This window comes from Carlito syrichta, unplaced genomic scaffold (genome assembly GCF_000164805.1).
Source record: "Carlito syrichta isolate Samal-C Ts95f unplaced genomic scaffold, Tarsius_syrichta-2.0.1 Scaffold144750, whole genome shotgun sequence".
NCBI lineage: Eukaryota > Metazoa > Chordata > Mammalia > Primates > Tarsiidae > Carlito > Carlito syrichta.
This window is the reverse complement of record NW_007088846.1, coordinates 14864-15283: the sequence shown is the minus strand read 5'-3', so window position 1 is coordinate 15283 and position 420 is coordinate 14864. Positions and strand designations below refer to the sequence as shown.

The window sequence follows — 420 nt, the reverse complement described above, 5'->3', positions numbered from 1 at the left end:
CCCCCGGCCACGCCCCCTCCTGCACCGCGCCCCCTCCCCTCTCCCAGCCCCCTGCCGCCCTCCCGCTCACCGTGGCCAGGCGGGGGCAGCCCCAGGGCCAGGACCAGCAGGAGGGCCAGGCCCGGATCCATGTGCTCCCGGGTCTGGAGGCCGCGGAGCCCCTTAAGTAGGGCGCCTGCTCCTTCCGCAGGCAGCCCCCTTCCCCGCCCCTCTCCAGCTGCTCCCGGGGCTTTCCCGAGGGGCTTTCCGGTCGACCCCCAGCCCTGGGGGCGGCAGGGAGCTTGGGGTGTGGGCAAAGACGGTGGGCCCGGGCCCAGGCCCAGTGGGGTCGGCAGGGAGGTCTGGGCCTTTCCAGGCCTGGCAGGGGCGGAAGAGGGGGGGACGCGGGGTCGAGGTCAAGTGAAGGAAACCGACCGAGGC

The 420-nt window shown here is 75.2% G+C and overlaps 1 protein-coding gene across 1 annotated transcript in view; it reads right to left on the bottom strand.

Moving 5' to 3' along the window:
- Window positions 1–131, bottom strand: part of MADCAM1 (mucosal vascular addressin cell adhesion molecule 1) — a gene marked incomplete at its 3' end in the record, with an annotated part of 3616 nt that extends 3485 nt beyond the window's left edge. Inside the window, exon 1 of the mRNA XM_021708723.1 lies at window positions 91–131. Coding sequence (XP_021564398.1) covers window positions 91–131 — 41 coding nt within the window. The remainder of the gene's footprint in view (window positions 1–90) is intronic.
- Window positions 132–420: the final 289 nt, after the last annotated feature.